This window comes from Anguilla rostrata, chromosome 3, assembly GCF_018555375.3.
Source record: "Anguilla rostrata isolate EN2019 chromosome 3, ASM1855537v3, whole genome shotgun sequence".
NCBI classification, from domain to species: Eukaryota; Metazoa; Chordata; class Actinopteri; order Anguilliformes; family Anguillidae; genus Anguilla; species Anguilla rostrata.
Window position 1 is genome coordinate 29,733,676 of NC_057935.1, and position 23,016 is coordinate 29,756,691.

The 23,016-nt window shown below is 42.1% G+C and overlaps 1 protein-coding gene across 3 annotated transcripts in view; it reads left to right on the forward strand.

Moving 5' to 3' along the window:
- Window positions 1-1,357: 1,357 nt before the first annotated feature.
- phgdh (phosphoglycerate dehydrogenase) overlaps window positions 1,358-23,016 on the forward strand; it is a 95,067-nt gene continuing 73,408 nt past the window's right edge. The window contains exon 1 of one of the 3 annotated variants that reach the window (XM_064329886.1): window positions 1,358-1,637. In XM_064329886.1, coding sequence (XP_064185956.1) covers window positions 1,500-1,637 — 138 coding nt within the window. In that variant the 5' untranslated portion in view covers window positions 1,358-1,499. Of the gene's footprint in view, window positions 1,638-1,828; window positions 1,949-23,016 lie in introns of those variants that run through there. The other 2 variants (XM_064329885.1, XM_064329887.1) reach the window with 2 other exon arrangements.

A 23,016-nucleotide genomic window follows, 5' to 3' on the forward strand; every position in this document is an offset into this window, starting at 1 on the left:
CGACCAATGGTGTAACTTCATCACTCAGTCACTCAGTCACAGACATTCGCGTTTGTAGGGCTGGCCCCGCTGTTGCGGTCCAGCCAAAAAACATTTATTTTTCAAAAAGAAACAAAAAATACAAGTTTCTTTCTTACCACCATGAAATACAGCTGTCACACAGTCAGCGCTACAACTGGTCTGAAAGACAAAAGAAATCCTGGAAAGTTCTGGGCTATGTGTGTGTTCTTTGCTAAAAAGTTGGGTAACCTGTAGGGAGCAGCACAGCATTTAGGCTTGAACAGGACCAAGCAAGTGTGTATACTGACTTTTTCCACAAATTATCCCGGTTAAGTTAGCCAATTAGGTCTACACACCAGCACCACTTCACCTGTAGATTAGACCACATCAAAAGAATCACTGAAAACTGTATCCTCCTTTCCTCCACTACCAGCTCGTCTCCTCTGTGCCTCAGAAATCAATCTTTGTGTCCTCCTTCCTTCCTTCCCTCCCTCCCTCCCTCCAAAACTGGAGGAGACAAGCAAAGCGGCTTCAAGCTCAGCTCTTTGTCTCCTCCCGATGAAGGATACATCGATGTATGCTACCGTGGAAGTCTTTTCACATTTCTAGGTGACTTCATCGTGCTCATGCCCACAGTGATTGAAAGACCGTCCCACAGAGTCTGACACTATTCAATCTTTAGAAACTGGAGATGGTGGAAAACTTGAATTTCTCCAATTATCCACGATATTTAGCCAAATTTGTGTGTGGTTCAGTAGGTTATTATCTGTGTGCGGTTCAGTAGGGTATTATCTGTGTGTAGTTCAGTAGGTTATTATCTGTGTGGTTCAGTAGGTTATTATCTGTCTGTGATTCAGTAGGTTATCTGTGTGCGGTTCCGTAGGTTAGTATCTGTGTGTGGTTCAGTAGGTTATTATCACACCTAGCATCCCACCCAAAGGCCACATCGCCTCCAACGGATAACAAAATGTTCATTATTGCGGATATTCTACAGACGAATTCGGCAATTTAAGACAGGGAATCAGGCTTATTTATTTGATTGTACATGAATGTTGCTTACACAAACATGACTAAACAAAATAAGCATGTAAGCCACCATTATTTCAATGTAAATAAGCATGAACATATTTATTTAACCAACCGTTCCCAAAAGACTTATTTATTACTAACAAATGTGATTTCAGATATTTCAGTGTGAAATAGATGTTTTTCAATGTGAACACTGAACACTGGCAAACAATAACTCAGGTAATATGAAGTTCCTATATAGGCTACGCTATTTGCATAACACGGCGGGACGAAAACTGCACTTTGCGGTTTCAAAACGCTCTTCACAAATCAGTGGAAAGTCAATGGATGACGTCACAGTCACTTCGTCCGTATTTTTTCTAGCATATGGTTCACGCCTCCGAACTCCAGGACGTTCTCTTTTAGTGCAAAGTTACACAAGACCCATTCATTTAAAAAGCTGTTTCTCGACTGTTGAAAAGGTGAACAAAATGGCAATGGTTTCGATTAAACGGATTTTGATCACTGAAAGTGTGGATCCATGCTGTACGAAGATCCTGCAGGATAATGGCATTCAGGTTGCGGAAAAGAAAACCATGACCAAAGATGAGCTCATTGCTGAAATAAAGGTAAGTTAAGCCATAGGCCTATCTTTTGCATCGAATCGAATGTTTCGTTAATTGTTACGCTTTTTATGGCAACACGCAGATATAGCCAACTAATTTGTTATCTGTTTGCGTAATTCACGTTAGTAGCAAAAACCTATGGAGGCAGTTTTACTTAATTGTGGTTGGTTAATAATGCTTTTCAGCTGAAATGATAATCGATTAGACTCTTAACATGTGGAAAACCTATCCCGCTTGGAAGACATTTTGAATGCATCGGTTACTTTTCCATGGAAATGAAGGTCCACAGATTTCAATCAATTATTTTCTAAAAGGTAGTTATTCCTCGTCAAAAATTGTACAGTCAACCCCATCTGGTCGCCTATGCCGCCTTTGAGTCAGTCTGATGCAACAATACCGAGGCTTACAGCGGCTTCTAGGCTACTCACGCTTTACAACTTGCAACGCGAACCACTTGTCTTCCAAATCTTATGAACATTGCATAAATGTCGGAATTTAGTCGCATTTGCTTTCCCTGTTGCTTTCAACGCATGGGTATGATCCATCCTATTCTTGTGTAGCTATGGTGTAACAATTGTTTTTGGTTGTTCTACAAGTTAGAGACAAACTAGATGAGCGTTCCTGTAATATTATTTATTATAAATAGGTTCGTATGAAATAGGCTAGGTTGTCTCAACCAAGGCTAATTGATTTTAAAAACCACACATCGAACGACACAGTCTTGACGTTTCACAGATATTATAATTATATTTATGCAATACGTTAAGCTTTGTGTCAGGAGATACAAAAAGCCACAAAAATTTGATTAACACATATTTTACCAAACTAGCTTAATGACAGAAAACAAAATGCTAGCTAATGTTACATTCACTTAGTCTACCAAGGGGCGAGCGGCTGTCTTTGTCTGGTGTTTTAACACTGGCTCTGTCCAGCAGACCTATTTCACTTTGTAATGCCTCAAAAAAACCCAGCTCCCCTTGAAGTTTCTGTGTCCCTTGATCTTGTTTTCCTAGTTCCAATCAAATCTCGATGAGACCAAATTTCAAGATGCTTGCGACCAGACAGTGTGTGCCCACGTATCCTCCTCAAAGTGCAAAGCATGCACACTAAGGAGGTATCCCTGCCAGCTCACTGATTTTTTCTTTTATTTTCAGATAAGAAATGTTAAACAAGCACCCATGAACATTTGATGTGTTCATATTTTACCCAGTTTAGCTAGCATCTAGTGAAAGCGTTAATCCATAGCATATTCACTATCGAGTGAATCTCGTTACAGTTAAGCGGTTAAGCGTTTGGTTCATAATATGTAGGCTAATTATTTTGAGTCAAAGGTAACATTAGCTTTACTTCTTTGATTCTCTGGCATACGTACATATTTGTAAACCTAGACGAACGATGGTTTTATATTTTGTATTTGTTTCACCCCGGCTAATTTAAAGCAAGCCGAACCTGTCACTAGCATCCTAGCTGAGGTAGTGTTCATCTTTAACCCCTTTTGTGCAAACCAAGCGGCCAAAACCAGACTTCGTTTTTGAAGCTCATTTCCTGGTGTTGTAGTTCCTGGTTGCTCACTAGCGCCACTACGGATGGCTCCAGTATAGGTGTTTTCATATCCTGTTTCCATGTAAGTCTACGGTACAAATGCGATCAAAATACAAAGTCAATAATTTTTTCTCACAAGAACAAATAGTCATAATAGGTGTATTTTATTGGTCTTATGAGTCCATGGGTCGATTTCATGATTTATTGTGTCATTTGGGCACAGTGCCAATATTTGTTCTGGACCAATGAGGTACAGCTTGCGTCACTTCCGGATTACTGCGGAGGACTGAGCTACAGTAGGGGGTACAATCTGTGGTCACTGGGTGGGAGGTGGCGTCTCTTGGCCTTGACATTGCGGTTCCGGCTACGGTCCGCCTGTGCCAAGTCTGAAAATGCAGGCATCCCATTTCGTGGTGATTTCATTATGGCGTGTGCTATTTACAGCTGCACTGGACGACCATAAAATAATCCTCCTCTTAAGTTTTTCGGTAGCCGAGTCATTTTTACTATTTCCTTTAGCCTACTTAACCAAATAATTACTTGGCAGAAAGCGTAATCAGCGTGCTATATTTGGTAGTCCAGTAGCCTATGCTAAAACAGTTCGCAACTTCGGCTACCAAGCCATTTGACTAGCTAGCTAACCTTAACCGGCAAACATTCAATCTGTCAGACGTGTTTGGCGGCTTGTCAGTCGTGTACATTCCGTAAATGTCTACCTGGGCCATGCTTCACGCATGTGACAAAGCTACTATAATCCCGATTTTGGGATAAACACTTTTTCAGTTTCACGAAGCGAATTAAGAGTCTCAAGGTTCATTTGCTGAATATACAACACACGATGAAATCACACACAGAATTTAACGAAATTAACCATTTTGGCATTTAGAAAGGAATATGTTTTTAGCATTTAAGAGACCGACAAGCTAGGCATTTAAGACAGTGGTTCTCAGAATCGGTTCTGGGGGCTCCTTGCGTATATTGGCTTTTCTCCATTGGTTTTGATGATTTACAAGAAAAAAATAATAGCCTAATAATAATTAGAAATTCAACGTATGCTACATTATTTTTGTCTTCATGCTGTACATAGTGCGTTGTCATATTTACACGCCTGCAGATCAGTTATTAAAATACTTGGTAGATTTGTTAATCACCGCTGACAGTGTTAATTTTTATTCGGTAGAAAGTGATTCGCGAACGATCGGTCAGCTAGCGTCACCCAGCAAGTGAACACCACAAACGGCGATGGAGTAGCTAGTAGTAGCAGTTACTGGCTCATAAACTGACTGGCGAAAACCTACGATGATAACTTGCTCGGTTAACAGCAGATCTACCAGACAGTTATACGAAAATTAGCCTAGTCAAATCACCAGTAGCCTACACATCTCCGATTGACTGACCATCAGTTTAGTCAATGTTCTTCCCCTGTGGTTCATATTGCTAATGCGTGAGCTAACCACGGATAGCCTACCTAGCTCACTGGCAAGCTGATATGCTAGCTAAGCATATTCGTTTTGCTGAGAAACATAAATTGAAGATAACTGAACATAGCCTAATTGTATTTTTAATGTCATACATATAACGTGATTACATGACACAGTACAGTCACGGATGGAAATTAAACTCCGTAAACATCTGATAATATATTTTAAAACATAACGGCAGACAGTCAGCTAGCCTCGTTCAGGTTGATGGGCTTTTCCGCACCGGACTGTCAATCAAATTGCAAAAATCACAAGACCGCTTAACTCTATGGTTTTGGCTCCAAATCGAGAAAATGGCCGCGCCCGCCAATGAGCTTCAAAACGTGTTTTAGAGACCCACGGACAGTCAATGGGTGACGTCACAGTAGCTTTGTCCATATTTTTTACAGTCTCTGGTGCAAACCCTCTGGTGGCCATGACAGCAGCGTCCTGAGATTGCTCAACTCAGACATTAAGTGCTCCTGCGACTAAACTATGAGTTTAAAAAACAAACTCTGTTTTCTAGCTTTATTAGTAGACGATGAACGCCAACTACGCTATATACAGAGTTTCTAATTTCCTCCATTTAAGCACCCCTCCCTGCAGTCCCATCTACAACTACAGGTGAGGCCAAAAGTTTACATACACCTAGGCTAAAGACATTCAAACTCAATTTTTCACAACTCCACACAGTTCTTGTTACTGTACATTTCCTGTGTTAAGCCAATTAGGGTATGTACTTTATTGCCATGAGGTAATTTCAAAATAATAGCGAAGAGACCGATTTATTTCAGCTTTTATTTACTATATCAGATTTTCAGTGGGTGAAAAGCTTACATATACTTTGTTAGTAGTTGGTGGCATTGCTTGTCACAATACTTTGGTGGAATTTTTGCCTGTTCCTCCTGACAGAACTGGTGGAACTCAGTCACGTTTGTTGCCTCACACTTTTTCCTCCATACAGAGCACTGATCATTATGATCAACAGTTCAATTCATCTGACCAGAGAACACTCTTCCAAAAGACTACTTCTTCGTCTTGATGATCACCTGCAAACTTAATTCAGGCTTTTTTATGCCGGCCTTAGAGTAGGGGCTTCTTCCTTGTGCGACAGCCTTTCAGGCTATGGCAATATAGGATTCTCTTAATGGTTGATGTAGGCTAGGTACTTTGGTACCTGATACCTCCAACTCCTTCACCAATTCCTTTGTTGTTGTCTTTGGGACATCCCTAAAATGAACCCCATCAAGTTTTTTTGCCCCAGATCCCGATCCAAGTCATTTAATATAGAGTATCTGCCGATGCCGAGTCCCGATCCGATACTTGTATTTTCCTAGATAATACAACTGCACAGTGCACACTTCAAGTATATTAAAGGAGTACCATGGTGATTTTCACACTTTCTCGGTTTTATGTGCCATTTGCACAAGAGGCATTGAAGAAACACAATGAGTAAAGTATTAAATATGTCCGTTCTGTATTTTTGGGGAAATATGCGTTTTAAATTTATCGTCCTATTTTCAACCGGTTGAGAAAGTTGTCAACTTGGTACGTCACAAATACAGTAACCACTCCCCTTTCCACGCCTCGTAAACCCATGGATAACTCGAGACTCATAGTTTGCGCCGCTGGCTTACAGGCAAGACAATGCAAATATTTGACTAACGTTAGGTTCACTTAAATTAGAGTGCCTTTTAAAAAAATGATGCACATTTGTTTTGTTGTTGCCTAAAGACAACTGGGAAGTGTCACGTTCAACCACCATGTTACTCCTTTAAAGTTATTAAAATCAATCTCTAATGTAGCTATATGCTTGGCAATTGAATAGCTCTGCAATGCGTTAAGATAAAGCCTGTCCTTAATGTTATTTTTTCTTTTTTCTTTTTCTTTTTGTTTTTTTTTTTTTACAAAATAACAAAGTAAACAAACTAAAAATATTTTTATGTGGCTCTTATCACAATTCCAATTAGTGCAGGATTGTAGTAAAACTAGAACACTCAAAATGAATAATATAGCCTAATCACAATTCCACTTCGAAGTGTCTGAAATGTAGTGTCGAGAGGGTAGGGCGTACTGTGGCTCTAAAAGCTCCAGAAGATGGCGAAAACCTGCATTCTCTACCACAGCGATGGACTGGTCATACAAAGCGATGAATTCAATTAGCCGACCCTCTCTGTAATATTTTTGGCCTTGTCGCTGTCTCGAGGAAATTTCTCTCTCCTTTTAAAAGTATCCTCCAGTGTTTGTTGCTTTTGTGCATTGTCACGCCAGTGATTTTAAAGGTTGACACCGTGTCAACATGAGAGTATCGAGCATAACACCCCTGGAATAGACCAACGATGGCTTTGTATTTTGTATTTGTTTCAGCCTGGTAAAATTAAAGCTAGCTATAGTGACAGGTTGAGTCTTCACTCAACCACCACAATTAAAACAGAAAAATTGTGTTTTATTAAGTATGACAGCATTAAGAAAAACACAAGATGAAATGCAATCTATCGTTTATAGCCTATGTGATTCTGTTATTTTCTCGGCCTAAAATGTAGGCCTAATAGTTTTTGTATTTAAAGTGACAATCTGGAAGATTCCAGTTTCGTTCTCTATGGCGGTGCCAATGGCGAGAAGCGGTAATTGCAGGTGTGTTTTTGGACCTCACTTCCCATAGCTCCAACCGGTTCCAACCAGTGTCGCCTGTGTGACGTCAGTGAGTTGGCACGCCAACTATAACACTTAGGCTACTATTTACTGAATAAAAAACGGTTGTTATAAAAGTAACGTTATGTACATACGTTGTCATTCGTTGTTTAACATTAGGCTAACTCAAGATGTCTTTACACTGCCGAGCCGGGTTAAAATGCCGTAGAACCTGGGTAAACCTTAGTGATGATCCAGTTCTCTGCAAACGTCTCCTTTTATCCACCTTTTGCCCGGTATGAACATCTTTACACTGCAGAGAAGAATTTGCGGGATTCGCTGTGGCTCGTGCACAATAAGCAGTCTTTTTCGTGAATGATTGTTGTGTGGTATTTTTGAAACAACTGCCTTGCAAAATGTTACCCCTGGTGTTTCTGGTTTTGCCAGCTAAACTGTTCAAGAATAAAGCTGAGCTGGGTGTTAAATTAGCAATCAGAACAAGAAGAATAAAACAAAAACAAAGGAGATTTCATCAAAAAGGGCATAAAGGCTGAAGGAACATATGAGGAAGCGTAATAAAATAATAACAATGCTAATCCATACTGCCGTAGTCTTTTATTTAGTTTTCTCCTGCATGACGTTTTAGAACGTTTACAATCAGACGTCTTGGAATTTTGCAAGTTGCACCCAGTCTCGTTGCGAATCATTGATCTGAACTGGCCTTAAGTTAGCTACACTGCAACGTTGCAACAAGGTAGCATTGCATTCGAGAGATGTTTTGCGAGGTTGGTAGCGTTAGCTAGCATTTTTTTCCAATTGTTAGCCGACATTAGATTGTGTTAATTACATTAGCTAGCTAGCTAACGCAACGTTACCTGATATGAGCGATGGATACTGTGCGCAACGTTGTCTAAACTAATGCTGTCTTTCTTGACATGGTCCGGTAGCTGGCGTTAGCTGTGCAAATAGCTATGTAATTTAGTAAAGTTACATTGTTATTAAATGTAATACAAAATCTACATCAACAAATAATATGATCTCTCATGTTACACAAAAACTTTTTAGGGTTCCATAACTCCCCCAACCCCCCCTTCTCTGTTATTGTAATGCTGGCAGACACCGGAAAAAACAGTACGCCGCTCACACACAAGTGAGTTGAAGAGCGAGGCTGTTGCGTTAGTTCCGCCTACCCTCTCTGGCGGACCAACCACTGATTGGTGATGGAAAACGCGTCACTAACTGCGCCGCTTGTGATTTTTTCCCTGGAATGTCGCCACAGACACCCAAGTTTTTTAATCATGAATTATGATAATAATAATAGTATAAATTAATATAAAAATAGGCTCAATCACCATTGTGTTACCCAATGCAGCGATAGATAGTGACTTAAAAGACATTTATTTTAATGAAAATCTTTTACTTTAATGCTATAATGAGTATTAGTGAACTTAAAAGCAGTTGGATCTAATGTTTGAGAGTTTCCATATGATTAAATGACTATCCTTTTAAATCAATTACTTGCTTATTGAGATATGTATGTGTGCATATATATATATATATATATATATATATATATATATATATATATATATATATATATATATATATACACATATACACACATATACACATACACATACACATATATGTGTGTGTGTGTGTGTGTATAATATATACACTCACCGGCCACTTTATTAGGTAGCCTACACCTTGCTAGCACCCGGTGTGGTCTTCTGCTGCTGTAGCCCATCTGCTTCAAGATTTGACATGTTGTGCATTCAGAGATGCTCTTCTGCATACCTGAAAAATCCCAGTAGATCAACAGTTTCTGAAATACTCAAACCTGGCATCAACAACCATGCCATGTTCAAAGTCACTTAAATCACCTTTCTTCCCCATTCTGATGCTTGGTTTGAACTTCAGCAGATTGTCTTGACCATGTCTACATGCCTAAATGCATTGAGTTGCTGCCACGTGATTGGCTGATTAGATATTTGCGTTAAGGAACAGATAAACAGGTGTACCTGAAAGTGGCCGGTGATGGTATATGTCCATGAGGGATGGTGCTTTCCCCGATTGAGGGATTGCATAATGTGCTCGATTCCAAGTTACAGTTTAACTACATAGTTTAGGCTCTGTTGTGAATATATTCAGTAGTTGGCTAGCTAGCTATCTGTGAAAATAAATAAATACAAACTGTATACGGCCATCCAGTCAATATCACACTGGATGTTTCCTAGATTTGATATAGCCAGTATATTTTCCTGTTTTAAGAAAGCTAAAGTTGGTTATAATATACTAACAGCAATTTGAAAAACAGAATGAAACTTTGCCTTCGAAGATTAAAAATACGAAAGACAGTACAATGGCAACAGTTTCATCAACTAATTCAAATTTAGCAATGTCACTCAAAGTGAAAGCCATCAAATAGCCATATCTCAAGTGTGCGGTTTAGCTAATTGGGAAAATGGTGAAGCGAAGAAAAGTTAATGCTGAAGGTTGCGTTTTTGAAGAGAAATGGATGGTGGATTACTTTTTTGTGGAAGTGAAAGGCAAGCCCGTTTGCTTAATTTGTGGAGAACCTCTTGCCGTTCTCAAAAAGAGCAATATTGAGAGACGCCTGCAGACATGCAAGTTATGCTGCTCTTGAAGGAACGGCGCAGCGGAGAAAATCAAGGAGTTCGGTAATAATCTCGCTGCACAACAAGAGTCTTTCCTGCGAACTAAAAAGGAGCTGGACAATGTCACAAAGGCAAACTATGTAGTGAGTGAACTGATATGGTAAAAGACTGAGGCCGTATTATGAAGGCAAATTTGGAAAGGAGTGCATGGTTGCTACTGCACAAATACTTGCTCCAGAAAACCTTTAATTGTTTCAGAACCTTAGCTTGTCTCGCCGGACTGTGTTTGATCGTATCAGTGACAAGGCATGAGATATTGAGAAGTCTTTGCAAGATTCTGATTTTGAGTTTTTTTCATTTTACAACACACAATCAACACTAGCCAGCTACCAGCTTGACCACCCAACCACGCTTGATAAATATTATGCATTCTATGTTTTTACAAAAATGTATGTTTTTACTGTATTCTATGTTTTTACTTGTATTCTGTTTTTTACTGTATTTTATGTTTTTACTTGTATTCTATGTTTTTATTTTTTGTTAGCCTATATATTGTACTTAATTGCCTTGGTACTGTTTTCACTGCTGCACAACCAAATGGTTACATAGGTAACCTCGGTTCTAGGAATAAATGTCAACACGCCACTGTATGGGTCATCCTTGCCGAGAGGGTGAGCTACTAGGAGACTGAATAGCAAATTAACCACCACTACGGGGCGGACACGACGTCACACAATAAGTAGGCTATTGCTTCATGTCTGCTGCTCATTCTCTTTTGCCGACTGAAAGCCATGGAATTCCCTGAGTGACGATGCCGAGTGGTGTGTTGACCTTCATTCATAGAACAAATGGTTACGCAGGTAACCTTGGTTCAATTTCATTTCGGTCAACATGCCACTGTATGGGTCAACAGAATAGCAAATCAGTCAGGAGCGGGATGTAGTGGGGTAATGAAACACCGCCCAAAAATGCAGTCTCAAATCTAAACCACATTTAGATGCCCTTCTTCTGAAGGAGCAAATGTAAAGAGCAAATGGAAAAATAACCACTGGGTGATTAAAAACACCCTGAATCCTAACAAATTATAGGCCTATTCAAGGTTGCTCCGCTGCCCAGAGGACAGAGGAGGCAACTGACGTAGACGACGCCACGTCCAGGCGATGAAACCTGGCAAACGTGAGGGATGAAGCCCAGCCAGCCGCCGCACATATGTCAGATAGCGGGGCACCACAAAATAAAGCCCAAGAGGCAGCTACACCCCGAGTGGAGTGAGCCACCACACCTGTGGGAGGGGGCACACCACCGCTGCTGTATGCCATGGAAACTGCATCTACAATCCAGTGGGCCGAACGCTGTTTAGATAAGGCCTGGCCCTGCGCAGCCCCTCCATAGCAAATAAATAGATGGTTTTCCTCACAGCTCCTGTGCAGGAAACATAAGACTGCAGGGCCCAGACAGGGCACAGTGAGTGAAGTCTGGCCTCCTCAGGGGAGTCATGAGGGGGAGGATGAGAAGCCTATAAAACCAAAGACCGAGAAACGTATGACTGCGAGAGGACCTTGGGCCGCAAAGCAGGATTAGGAAGCAGAGAAGCCGCAGAGCCACCGTCACCCAGCCGTAAACAGGAGGGGTGTACGGACAGCGCATGCAGCTCGCTTACACGCCTCGCAGAGGCAATGGCGAGCAGGCAAGCAGTTTTTAGGGAGAGGCGCTTCAGACTGAGACCGGCCAAGGGCTCAAAGGGCGGCTCGGTGAGGGCATTTAAAACCAGTTGTAAGTCCCAAGAGGGGAGCGAGGTCAACCTAGGTGGGCGAAGCCGTCTGACTCCTCCAAGGAACTGGCTGGCGAGAGGGTGCGAACCCACCGTCAGGCCATCGATGCGCTCATGGCAGTCAGAGATAGCAGCCAAGAGATAGCAGCTACAGTCTTCAAAGAGGGACTGTAGGAACGCTAAGATGACTGGAATGTCACAAAAGACCGGGTCAGACCCTTTTTCCTGGCACCAGCGGCTGAACCTGCCCCACTTCCCGGCATAAAGTGCCCTCGTAGAGGGTGCTTTTTATGCCTGAAGTGTCCCTAGCACCACTAGATCTAGGTCCCGTAGCGACCTCCGTCCAGGGGCCAAACATGCAGGCTGTAAATCTCTGGGTTCAGATGCCATAGCAGGCCCTGGGCCTGCGACAGCATATCCACCCTGGTCGGAAGGTGCCATGGGGCACCCACCAGCAGCTCCCTCAAGTCTGCCATCCAGGTCCGATGGGGCTAGTCGGGAGCAATCAGCAGAACTATTGCCTTCGACTCCCTGATCCTCGCCAGAACCACAGCCAGGAGAGGAAAAGGGGGAAAGGCATAAAGCAGCACTGGAAGCCACTGGTTCACCAAAGCGTCCACACCCAAGGTCCCCACTGGCCCCACTATGGAGTACCACAGGGGACAATGAGCATTCTCCAAGGACGCAAAAAGGTTCACCTGAGCCATCCCGAAGTGAGACCAAATGGCCTGCAGAATGTCTGGGTGCAGGCGCCATTCCCCTGGTCTGCCCCCCCCCCCCCCCCGGACAACAGATGGGCTGCCACATTGGCCGTGCCTGCCCTCATGGACACGCCTTGAGCGTGTGTCCAGAGTAGGAGTTAGCGTGCCTTGGCATGCAGGGTCGGAGACCGTATACTGTCCTGTCGGTTGATGTAGGAGACAACCGTGGAGCTGTCTGTTCGAACCAGGATGTGCCTGCCCCGGACCACTGGGAGGAAATGGGCCAGTGCCCGAAGCACTGCCTCCATTTCTAGAAGGTTTATGTGCCTCCCCGCCCATGGGGGGCTCCACAACCCTTTCAGGGACCGATCCTCCTAGATCAGGGGTTTTCAACCTTTTTTGGACCAGGGACCCCTGTGGAGACGAAAGGAGAAACCAGGGACCCCCTCAATAATAAATGAAAATGGTTTGTGTATGGGGGATTTTAATCTGTCGTTCAATCTACTTAAACAGTGTCATTGAATGAAAAGATGCACAATTATTAATGATTCATTAATATTAAAAATAAATGTAACGTTACCTAAGTTTAATGGGAAACCTGACCCTGGTGGGAGTCACACACCTGATCTATCCTTTGGGAGATTGCGGATAAGCTAAGTCTCAGGTCATTCTCTGGTTGTAGTCGTGACTGGTATTTTTTAAATAGGTGAGGGATGAGAATGCACTTTCACACAAATAAGTTGTGGCAAAGGGCAAAAGGCCTTTGAGATGAGATCAGGGAATTCAACCTGGCAACCAGTCCAGAATTCTGTGAGTTTTTGTCTGGTAACTGTTCTTGTGAATGCTATCACTGGACAGTTCAATTAGCTGGTCCTCTTCAATGCTAGATAAACTTGAGCCATGTGTTGCATTCTCTGTGAATGGAAACTGAATCCACATTCTGTCACAACGCCAATACTTCGACTCCTGAAAGTACTTTTCAAACTGTTTTTCAGTTCCTTTTAGGTGAGCGCAGATGATGCGCTTCACAAGTTGTGTGATTGCATTGTTTTGGGCGATCTCTTCCAACGAGGAAAACATGGAAATGTTCCCTTCTGCCACTCGCGACTGCCATCTCTTGACTTTTTTTGCAAATCCCTCGAGCTTGTCATACAACTGAATGACATTCGCGTTGCGCCCCTGCATCGATTAATTCAGCTTGTTCAATTCAGAAAAGAGATCTGTGAGATACGCTAGTTTTGACAACCAGACATTGTCTTCAAAACAGCTGGCCCATTCGCGTTGGTTTTGGGAAACCAAAAATTCATGTATTGCTGAGCACAATTCAAGTACTCGTGATAACACAGCTCCTCGGGAAAGCCACCTTACTTCTGAATGAAATAAAAGAGCGCTGTACCGCTCGCCCATTTCCTCGCACAGAGATGCAAAAAGACGTGTGTTCAATGCCCTTTTCTTGATAAAGTTAACAACCTTAACGACTGTTCCAAGTACATCACTGAGTTCAGGACTTAGCCTAATTCTTTGGCGGCAAAGTTTTCCCGATGCAGCACACAGTGTGTCCACATGATTTCAGGGGCAGCTTGCTTTACATGCGCCAGTAGGCCACTATGGCTACCGCTCATTGCTCTCGCTCCGTCAGTGCACAAAGCTACACATTTTGCCTAGGAAATATCATTATCTCTGAAAAAGTCATCAATTACTTTGAAAACATCAACACCGGTAGTGCGACCGGTCAGCTGTTTGCAAAATAAAAATTCTTCCGATATCTTGCCATCATCAATGAAACGCACGAAAGCGATTAACTGTGCGACGTTGGCGATATCTGTTGATTCATCCAATAGGCCTATTTCACATTTCCGCGTATGTAAACTGGATGTAGGGGTCTCTTATTTCCGGTTATCTTAACAGATACCAAAACAATGGCAGCGACGAAGAGCTTTTTTGTTTTGTAGCGTTCCCCTGTGTACCAATTCAAAAAAGAATTTATTTGCCCTTTCACAGCTTTCCCACAGATGTACTCCAAAATAAGAAAAAAACTTGCTAGGTAGCATGACTGTCATAATGTTGCAAACTAACATAAACTAACCCATTACGATAGCTAGCTAGTTAGCTACTGCTTTGTGAATAAGATTACACTCGATATTAAACTTTTCTCCTCACATACATTTGGGTCTAAATGTCTGAGTCCCCTACCAACTCCTTTGTTTTATATATATATATATATTTTTTATCATTCATTGAGAACTACCGCAGTTTCAGTCATGGTACTTGTTACTCAAGAATGTCATAAAATCAGTTAGCTAGCTTTATTTTGTTATGATTTAGCAAATTACGTTTTAGCCAGCTAGCTTGTTGGCAAGCACATATTTGGATATTCAATGTTGAAACTGCAGATGCACGTTTATTTTAGTTGTTAATTGTAATTACAAAATGTATTGACGGACATCGCGAGAAGCCTACTTAAGATATATCAGCTGTGGGTAGTTTTTATCAGCCATGAAAACAAACAGCTCGGTAGTGAACTGGACACCGGCATTTCACAGGCGATTTGACAAGCAATATAAATCTTTATTAGAACAAGTACAGCACAAACAAAGTCACAAAATAGTAACGGTAGTACAAAACTTAGTTCAGAGATATTTCACTTCGGTGTAATATAAGTAATTTTGTGGAGCCTAATGCATTGTACTTACATAGCTTTGCCTCCCCTGCTGACCGTCAACGTTAACAGAATTGCTTTTCCTCACAGCTGTCAGGCTCCCTATTCATTCATTTTCGGGACAACCGAGAGGAACAGAGACGCTGTTAATGGACAGCAGATGTTGCTTCACGCTACGAAAACACAATGGGGTCACCTCCAGAAAATAATTTGGGTTATGTCGAAGTGAAATATCTCTTTAATCGGCTAACTTGCTGTGGTTAGGAAGCTAGCTATTTAGCTTTCTGGCGAACCAGAGCTAACATTATACTTACCTTCATAACCAAATATAAACTTCTCAAAAAAGAATTTATAGCCCGTGTCTAGTTTAGACCGCTTAACGTTCACTGGCAATGCTTCGACAATGCGGGTAACATCGGACATAGTGAACTTTGGCAGAGCTATTAGGGACTGTGAGGACACGTCGCTGTTTAGGCTCAATTTTTCGCTGTCAGAAATGGACTTGCGTCCGTAGCAACGGTAACTGGAAACAAAGTATCCCTACATCCGGTTTTGGTCGCCATCTTGTGAAATAGGCCTATTGTATTGCAAATTCAGTGGACTTAAGTTTTTCGATCAGCTGAATTTTGACATCATATGCCATTTCATCAATTCTGCGGGATATTGAGTTGTCAGACAAAGGAATGCATTTGAGTTTATCCCCAAGCATCGTTTTGCAAATGTCAATGGCAGACGGCAGTATTGAAGTCTCTGCAACAGTGTGTGCTTTTTTACTTTGCGCAACTCGTAGTGCCACTTGATACGAGGCTTTAAGGGCGTTGGAACTCACCTTCAATGTCTTTCTTATCAAAGACTGCTGATCTTTGAAAACCTTTAAGCACTCCTTGAAATAATCCAAAGGTTTATTTTTCAGACTGCTGTGATTCGTTTCAAGGTGTCTGAGTAGCTTTGCCGGTTTCATGCATTCGTTCGAGAGGCGAGCTGTACATACGACACACTGCGGCACTTCTACTCCACCCTGTTCTGAAATGTAAATCCATATTTCAGGTATTCCTCCCGGTATTTCCTCGCTGCTCTCTTTCGCTTTTCAGGAGGCTCGGTTGTTTTGGATGTTGAGCGTGCGTCCCCTTCGGATGTTGACGGTTGATGTTGATCAGAGACAGGATCTTTTCTCTTCAGCAAAAATTTGTCCATGTCTCCCCAGCTAGCTAACGTCAGCTAGCGTTGACTAGCTCCCTCACACTCTTGATTTTGGTAGGTACAACTCAAAAGATAGTTAGAAGACAGTCTCAAGAAGCTCTTGATAAACGATTTTCAGCAGAACAAAATCCAAATAGTAAAATTTCAACAGAAATATTTAGAAACAGTAGCGTTTCCAGCTCACATGCTCACAGACCGCGATTGCACTGTATAGAATCCCCCGCACATCACCACGCGAACGTGTGACGCAAGTTCAAAGTTTCTAACTAGTTTAATTCGTTTATCAATTTCTATTTATGTAATATTAATAACAAGTTAATTATAAGAGTAAACTTATTATTGGGATGGCAGGTATGCCATCCTGCCAAGTTACGCGTTGGCGGGGGCATGCCCCATACCTATACAGCACCGAGAGTTTGGCACTTTTCAGGGTTCCCCACAGAAATAACCACAACAGCCACAGACACTCAGCCCTTAAAAACATTAAATTCTGTACATTCTGACCCCATTTCAACAGACAGATTTCATAAACAACTTCACATGTCCACACAATAAAGCCCCAAACTAAGGGGATTTTGCGTTTTATCCTTCTCTTTCTTCTTCTCATTCTTATTTTTCCTGCCGCCTATCCCACTAATAACATGTCTCCCCATTGGACATTTTACCGACACCCGCCAAATCTTCACCTACACGAGCCAATCAAAAACTCGCATACACAGGCAAAATACCCATAGCTTCTTACTCTGAAACATTTCCAGTTTAAATGGCTATTCTGCTTGTGGCCTAGTGGGTAAGGTTACAGTCTTGGGAACACGGGGTCTTAGGTTCAAGCCCAGCTAGGGACACGTTTCTTTAACCTGCTTTTACCCTCACTAATAATTGTCTACTACTTCTCAATTATTGCTTTTGCACCATAATTACCTGCCGTTCACCGAACGTATACACTGAATTATGACGTACCGTCTGCACGTTCAGTTATTAACCGGCTACAATATTGCAAAGCCATATGGATTCAACGTTCTTTAAAACCACAGACAGGTTTGCTAATGATATTTCACGCATTGCATAGCTATGTCATGGTGCTGCACTAACAAAGTCACAGACTGGTAAACCTCCGGTTGAAGGATTGAATCCCGCCTCGTCCTCCGGCAGATAATTTCCTCTTTTACACTAACGTTCTCTTACGCTTATATTTGCTTTACCAAAACTCACTCATGGCCCCCCTTTTGCATTTCATGACGGCAAATGTATTCCTTTTATTAAAAAGTTACACCAGTTCACAGCTGTGCCATTTCTACTAACTACATTTCTTCACTTGGCTACTGTACAAAACCTTCTTATCAGCAAACGCCACGTTTCTACATTCATGTTACCTCGCCCTGTTCTCTATCTAGCCACATACAAACAATTACTACGTATGTACGTTTTGCAACTCCCCATTAAAACATTACATTTAAAAACATGATTCACTCATAATTATAACTACTAGTACTGAACATGAAAAAAACACAGCAGTGCAATAGATTTCACACGTTACTTAACCCTCCACTTTAGCAGCTGGCGCTTTATAGCGACTGTTATATATAGCCTACCGTTCGATAAGGAATATAAGCTCGCTCATGGTCACTCCATTTACTTCGCACTATACTCCGTGATCATGTCAATCAATACGCAATTTCATCATTTCGTCCTAATTTCTCTCACGCTGTTGTTATTTTCTCATATGCAAAGCCTGCTGGGACATATGCGTCTGCTCCTATTCTCCACTATCATGTTTTCCGGTTCTAGTTTAGCAAAACAGCGAAGAGGATTCCTACCTGCAGATAAGCCTATCAAAATGCCTTACAAACCTTACAAACACTAAAAGTGCATTTCCACGAAATAACAGACAACGGAGCAGGACAGAAGGCTACACAAGTTGCGACCTAGGGAGTTATAATTCTACGGGCTTGCTGATTCTTTTGTCAGTCAAGGCTCGTTGGATGGACGTCAAATCCGTGAGTACATACACTGGCCATATTTCATATGCGTTTCTGATATGTTTTACACTTACACGCCACCGCACCCTTTGTCACAGCCACTGTTTTACATATATAGCAAACCGAAACTGCTAAACAGTACACGCTCATCAGATTGTACAAATTCACACAAGGATAGCCATAATCCACAACCGTTTCTTACAGGGTCACTTCGCATTTCTCACTCATAATAAAACGCTTTGCAAAAAGAAATATCTCATAAATAACACGTTTTCAACGTACAAAAATGCCAAGTTACTCAAAAGTATTGATATCAAAATGACGCCAAGTTACGGTACTACAAACTATATAGGCTATCTTGCCTCACCGAAATGACAAGATGTATTTCAAAGCAATGCTACCCAATATTTCCTCAATTCTTTCAAGTCACTTGGCCCTGTGTGTATAAGCATGCACTACATGGACAGGCCAAACATATGTGTGGATGGCTCTCTCACAGTCAAGATTGATTGAATAGGCGTCTATATGTCCAATTTGTATTGGTATGTATGTATTTCGCTGCCCAGCCTTTCTGTTGCATGAATGAAAGTATGTTTCTTGGTATAAGTGTGTGTTCGTAAATGTGAATGTAACATGCTGCGAGGGAAATGTCCCCATGGGGATAAATAAGTTCTCTATGTATGTATGTACAATATGTATTTTACATGCAGTATTTATTGTACGTAGCAAATATACAATAACTTGCACATGTACTCAAATTCAGTTCAGAAGTACAAACATGTTTTCTGGAGAAATATGCTTCCTGTAGTTACTCAGCAGCAGTTTTGTACATTAATTTCAATGTGTTCCATGGGGCAATTCGAAATATTTGACTCTTTGATCTGACACAAAGTTTGCATGATATTGTTAAATGGTAAGATTACAAAACACAGGGCCAAGTGACTTGAAAGAATTGAGGAAATATTGGGTAGCATTGCTTTGAAATAGCCTACATCTTATGTAATTTCGGTGAGGCAAGATAGCCTATATTGTTTGTAGCACCGTAACTTGGCGTCATTTTGATATCAATACTTTTGAGTAACTTGGCATTTTTGTACGTTGAAAATTTGTTTTTTATGAGATTATTACAAAGTCGGTGGGGCCTAAAGATGGAGGTGCTCCGTGACCAGCATGACTTTCAAACGCACTGTGTACTGGGGGCCTTGGGGTCAGAGCCTGCCTCACGGAACGCGCCAGCTCCCTCGTCCTGCAAGACTGCTCCAGCGCAGCCTCTGCAGGTGAACCAAACACCTCCCCAGGGACTACAGGGGCCACGAGGACTGCCATGCAGTCCTGGTCTGCCAGACTGGACCGGGACAGCCACACCTGGTGACGGGCCTGAATGACCGAGGCCATGGAATGCCCCAGGGCTTGGGCATGAGCACTAGCCCCACGCATTATGATGTAAACCACCCGCAACATCTCCACCACTGAGCCACGGGGGGCAGCGAAGGACAGGTCCTGCAGCAACCCCTCCAAATACTCCAACAGTAGCGTGTTGGTGCTGGTCAGCCGAGCTGACAAGGCAGAGGCCTTGTAAGCCTTGTGCAGCTGACTGTCAGTAGCCTGGCAGCGCTTATTGGGATGCTGGGAATGATGTCCAGCCTTGCAAGCAGCCCCAGCAAGCATCGCAAATATAGGCCCAACCTGAGGAACAGCAGCCACCCCATAGGACGCAGCACCAGCCAGATTGGCAAGCTGGGTCCTGGGAAGTGCAGACATCCCAGGAGACTTCCAGGACGATTGTAACTCAACCATGAAGTCAGGCAAAAGTGGCAAAACCTGCGGCCTGATCAAAAACCGAAGGAACAGGAGCAGAGGCTGGAGGGGGAAGGTGAGCACACTCAGCCGCCCTGAAAATCACAGCCAGGTCAGAGGGATCCTGGGCAGGGGGCCCAGATGAAGTGGAGTACTCCTCCTGGTCAGACACAGACCCCTCCTCAGTCTCTGAATGTTGGGGGTCAAGCGAACGGTCCAGGCTGTCCGATGCTGCAGTGAACAGCTCGTGCTGTATTGTCCGCATCTGCAGCTGCAGCTGAAGGAGCTCAGGCTCCCGATGCCGGCGTTTCCCAGTATGCTTCCTGGCCGCAGGCCTCTGCGTGTGCAATCCCTCCCCATCACGCTCCATACAAACTGGTTGCCCAGGTGGGACGCCCTCCGCCTCCCGAATCCCGCGCACCCTCCAACATAATGAATGCTGCAGTGCACACACCACCAATAAACCACGGACCCGAACAGTAATACTGCAGGGACATGAGGGGGTGGAGGAGCCTAAGGTGGCGTACGACCTCACTGACGCAGAAGCTCTCTGAAACGTTTGTGTTCAGCACAAAGTACAACAATATATCTATGATATAATGTGTAAGTAGCAAAATAGTGCATGTATATTATATTATATATGTATACAATAGAAATGTATGCAAAAATGCAAAACCAATTAAATTCAATACAAGTTACTACAAGTTACTATAACCAGAAAAATATCAGTAGTAAAACTAATATAATTCAAAAGGTAACATCAGTGAGCTGCTTAAACAACCTCACTAAACAAAAAGCATTAGTCTTACCAGAAATGCGCACACATGCAATCAGCAGTACCAAACACAAAACGCAGCACGCTGTGTGGGAGTGAAGATGCCTCGGGTAGCGTACTCCTTTTTAAGGAGAAGAGGCTCCGTTTGGCAGATGGGAGAGAATTCGTGGATCAAAACGAAAATAACGAAGCTCGTCTGAAACGAAACACAGAAGGTTAGTTTCAAATCAACAAGCAACACGTAAAAAGGCACGATAAAGCATGCAAATTACTATTTTAAATCATTCTCTCAAAGCTCAAACCTGTCTTGTAGGAGGCAAAAAGAGAATGAGCGGTGAACATGAGGCAATACTTATTGCGTGACGTCGTGTCCGCCCCGTAGTGGTGGTTCATTTGCTATTCAGTCTCCTATTAGCTCACCCTCTCGGCGAGGATGACCCATACAGTGGTGTGTTGACCGAAATGAAATCGAACAATTGCCCCTCTGGGAACAAATAAAGTTGTACTTGACTTGACTTGACTTTTTTCCTGTGTGGGATTACCAAAGATTTTGAGATTTGCTTTCATTGTTGGCTGTGCACGACACTACCAGAGCTGCCGGAGTGCATGTAGCTAGAGATCATTGAACTGCAGAACAACTGTCAACTGAAGGCCAGGCTCAGCAACATGGATCTGCTAGGTTTCTATAAGCAAAATATAAGCATTGACAAGTTTGAACACATCACTGTTTGGAACCACATACCGTGGTACCACCGCGGTGAACAGTTCTTCTCCAAGCTCTGACTTGCAAAGGACAGACTTCATTCCAGACTGACAGACATCAACTAAATAAATGTAATGTAACTTGGAGAGCCAACTCCGTGTGGCAACAACATCAGTGCCACCAGACATTCCAATAGTTGAGGCAAAGTTTAGTCAGCCATCACATTGAAATTAAGGTATGTTCACTTTTAGATCAAGTTTACATATGAAAATTCAGTTAACATAACATGGATGTTACTAATTAACATGAGAGTTCATAGCAGTCTATGGCCCACTGTTATATATGCAAATATTAATCTGGCCCCAAACAGGAAAAAGGTTCCCCTCCCCTGCTATAGGAAAAATGGGGGAAATTCTAGAACGCTTAAGTAGGCTAGCGTCTCCTTTTCAGTGGAATCGCATATTTTGAAATGCGTGTTTTCATTACAATTTACAGAGGTAGTTTAGGGCTGTTACTTTTTATTCGAAATTCAAATTCTTGTTAGAATCTGGTGAAATATGAAAAGTTTGAAATGTAATCATGCAATCGAATTCTAAATTGGGAAATGCATTTAACGTTACTGCCTGGTTCTATTTTTTCTCATGTCATGGATTGAGCCTGACCGATATATCGGCCATTATTTGACTTTTTTGACGACATCGGGATCGGCAGTTATGCAGCCGATGTGTCCCAATTTTTAAATAAGTATAATAAACAAAGAACATTGCTTGTCTGTTTGAACGTTGTAATTGCTATTTACTAGAATTATCCAGTAGAGGGAGCTCTAATACAAGTGTGAACTGCAGAAGCTAACACGCTACTTCTGTAATAAGACGCTTGTCCCTCGTGCCACATCCAATATTGTCCACAGCAAGACATGTCTGCACAGACTCGCTGCAATAAAGGTATATATTTATTTATTTATTTATTTATTTATTTATTTATGTGCACTTCCACACAGATTGCACATTTTTCTGAACAATGAACATTGTTTTGTTAAAGTTTTTAATTAAATGTGTTTATACGACCACTATGTTTATCAATCCTCATTATCAAGCGAGCTAGCTAGCTAACACATTTGGTGAACTTTAGCAAGCTAGTTGGCTAGCAAGCCTTTATGAAGTGGCAGTAAGCACATAAGCAGCGTAGGATCTACATTTCCAGAGGACATCGCTGTATTCTCAAATGAATAACCAGCCAAAATAAAATGGTGATTGAATGCATCACACATTTGTATTTTTATCTGAGATAATGATATTAGCTACTATATGATGCTGTGTCAGTAGCCAACGTGTTATTGCAAGTGAGTGTGTCATCTGGTCACGCGTCATCGTAGCAAGCTAACCAGACAGTAAAAAAACCCGATAAAACACTTCTAACGTAGATCATTTTAAGTCATGTTATCTAGCTTTGTCGTGATAACATGAGAGAAGGATTGCTGTTGGAGAAGTGAATCAACCAACAGGTAACCGAAAAGCGCGTTGTAGTTTGTTTCACCACTGAA